This window comes from Penaeus vannamei, chromosome 20 (assembly GCF_042767895.1).
Source record: "Penaeus vannamei isolate JL-2024 chromosome 20, ASM4276789v1, whole genome shotgun sequence".
NCBI classification, from domain to species: Eukaryota; Metazoa; Arthropoda; class Malacostraca; order Decapoda; family Penaeidae; genus Penaeus; species Penaeus vannamei.
Genome location: NC_091568.1, coordinates 37,194,192 through 37,197,172, shown reverse-complemented (window position 1 = coordinate 37,197,172; position 2,981 = coordinate 37,194,192). Strand labels below are relative to the sequence as shown.

At 31.1% G+C, this 2,981-nt stretch overlaps 1 protein-coding gene across 1 annotated transcript in view; it reads right to left on the bottom strand.

Annotated features, from left to right (window-relative positions):
* Nucleotides 1-970: 970 nt before the first annotated feature.
* Nucleotides 971-2,981, bottom strand: part of LOC113819877 (uncharacterized) — a 10,822-nt gene continuing 8,811 nt past the window's right edge. The window contains exon 3 of the mRNA XM_027372101.2: nucleotides 971-2,981. This exon is cut by the window's right edge and continues 234 nt beyond it. Coding sequence (XP_027227902.2) covers nucleotides 1,572-2,981 — 1,410 coding nt within the window. The 3' untranslated portion in view covers nucleotides 971-1,571.

Sequence of the window (2,981 nt, the reverse complement as noted above, 5' to 3'; positions counted from 1 at the left end):
AGCCCGACCAGTAATAGGTGTAGCCACCTACACTGGTCATGCCGCTGCTAGGCCTCCTCACCTCCAGGAGAGCAGCCACCTCAACTCTCAGCCTCCCCAGTTCCCTCGATAGTAGAGGCAACCAATCATCCTGACACAAAGAACGGACGTTCCAAGCCCCCACCCTGACTTCCCGCCTGAGGTTCAGCCTCTGGCAGTCACTCCGGGTGGATGCCACCTCTGCCACCCCCACCGACGCTGCCCCATATAAAAGGGGGTGGTGGGCTGCGTGCTCCATCCCGTCATATATATATATATATATATATATATATATATATATATATATATATATATATATATATATATATATATATATATATATATATATGTATATGTATATGTATATGTATATGTATATGTATATGTATATGTATATATATGTTTATGTATATATATGTATATTTATATATATGTATATGTATATTTATATATATGTATATCTATATTTATATATATATATGTATATATATATATGTATACATATATGTACATATATATGTACATATATATGTATATATGTATATATGTATATATGTATATATGGATATATATGGATATATATATATATATATATATATATATATATATATATATGTATATATATGTATATATGTATATGTATATATATATATATATATATATGTATATATGTATATATATATATATATATATATAATGTATATATATATATATGTATATATATAAATATGTATATATGTACACATACACATACACATATACGTACACGTACACGTACACATATATGTATATGTATATGTATATGTGTATATATATATATATATATATATATATATATATATATATATATATATATATATATATATATATATATATATATATATATATATATATGGACACATATGGATGTATGTATATCAATCTACATTTTTATAAATAAACAAAGGTATGATTTCCAAGTACTTTACTTACATTTCATATGAATCATTACATACTCTCTAGTAACAATTATCTAACTACATTAAATAATTTATCAAAAAAATATATCGGTAATACAAAATAATATATAAAGTAGTACTGATATATATACACAACTTTGGCCCAACTGGGGTCACAACCATTAATATGTGCTTGCTATAATGTCCGTCTAAAACTATTGCCTAGTTTTGCATAACTTCATCATTGTAAAGCACTGCATTTCTTTCTCATGTATTGATTAAAAAAGACATTTCTTGTTTAAAAAAGACCTATCAAGTAATAACAATTTACTATTTACTCAACCTAGCTATTAAGGTATGAGGAAAAAATACTTATATTAAAGGCATTCTTTTTTCCTAATTAAAATATTCACCAGGGTCTAAATGAAAATCACAGTTCTTTATACTTTGATATCACTTACATGAAACCTATATGCTATTTTAGCATATATCTACAAAACTAAGAAAGCAAACTTAAAGAGAATACAATGCTTTAACATCACAAAATTATGAAATATTAATTCAAATAGAGAAAGAAAACAAAACAAGAAAAAACAAAAAATAAATAAATGGCACTCAAAATCCATTAGCCAGGAGATCTGTGAATTTAACTGTTACCCCACGGTTCCACAACTTTTCCTGTAAATTTCTCCATTTCTTTAATTTTCTAGGCACATAAATATATCGCAAATTAGGAAATTGTTTTAACACACTACATATATGATCATCAATATCCATAGGGGATACATCATCTAGGAGAGGCAATATTAAAGCTATGATATAGTCTGATGTGATGTCATTTACTATAGTGTGTAAATTCTCAATACAATAGGTACTAATGCATAGACTCTCCACAAAACAGCAGGATGAAATAAACATCCTCATTAACTCTACATTTTCTGGGTGAGTAGTATTTAACATAAACTGTAACGATTTTACTCTTGGCCAACTCCCTCTTCTCTGAGTCTTTGCATACAGTCCATGATATAATTCACTTCCACTTATAGTAATGCTTTCTAAGTATGGACACAGTGAGACTATTGACATTATGTGTTGCTGCGTCGTTATTGCCGTGGAATGTAGCTGTAGTCCAAGAGATTTGAGTCTATGCCCATTCTGTGTTAGGATTGGCAACAGGATTGATTCTAAATGTAAAATATCACCACCTGCAGTCAAAGACTCAATCTTGCTACAGTCAGATAGTAAGTTACTTAAAGTTTCTATAATCTGTGTTGCTCTGGTTGTACATGGTCCCAGCATCTCTGATCTTGAGCACTGGCAATCAAAACCTCTAGTAAATACCAAGGACACATCCTGCAGACCAGGAAAAAGTTGTGGTAAGAAACCAACATCTACACTGCAAATCATGCTATTACTACGAGAATCAGACAGGTCTACAGCAGTTAGCAATAAACTTTCCAAGTTGTATTGCTTTCCACTTAGACCTGGTATTTTAGTCAAAGCATAATTGTGGTTGAAATCATTTACACGCCAATTTAGGGTTTTCAAGTTAGGATAATAAGTAAGAATTGCTGTCTTTATGAAACTGTCATTCCAGTTTTGATGTGAATTTTTCCTCTGATACCACAAATGCTTTAAAGCTGGAAACTGAGGTTCTAAACAACTATTTCTACCATCATGACTAGATATATATTCAATCCAAGGTCTACCTAATAGAGATACACAAAACACATCTTTAGTTAAGGCGCCAAAGGAATCAATTAGCACTAGCTCCTCCAGCTGTTTTGAGAAGCATTTCAGATTGCTGAGAGCAACAAGATGTACACTTTTTCCTGCAAGGTGAATACTTTTAATTTTGGTACAACTGCTAAAAAGTGCCTGGAGTACAGATTTCATATCATCCGTGTCCCGGAAATCAAAGGAAATGACTGCCTTTTCAACAGGGAAAGGGCCAAATGTTTTTAGAACCCTTATGAAGGCATTGAGGTATGCCACATCTGAGGTAGAATACTCAAATACAAAGTC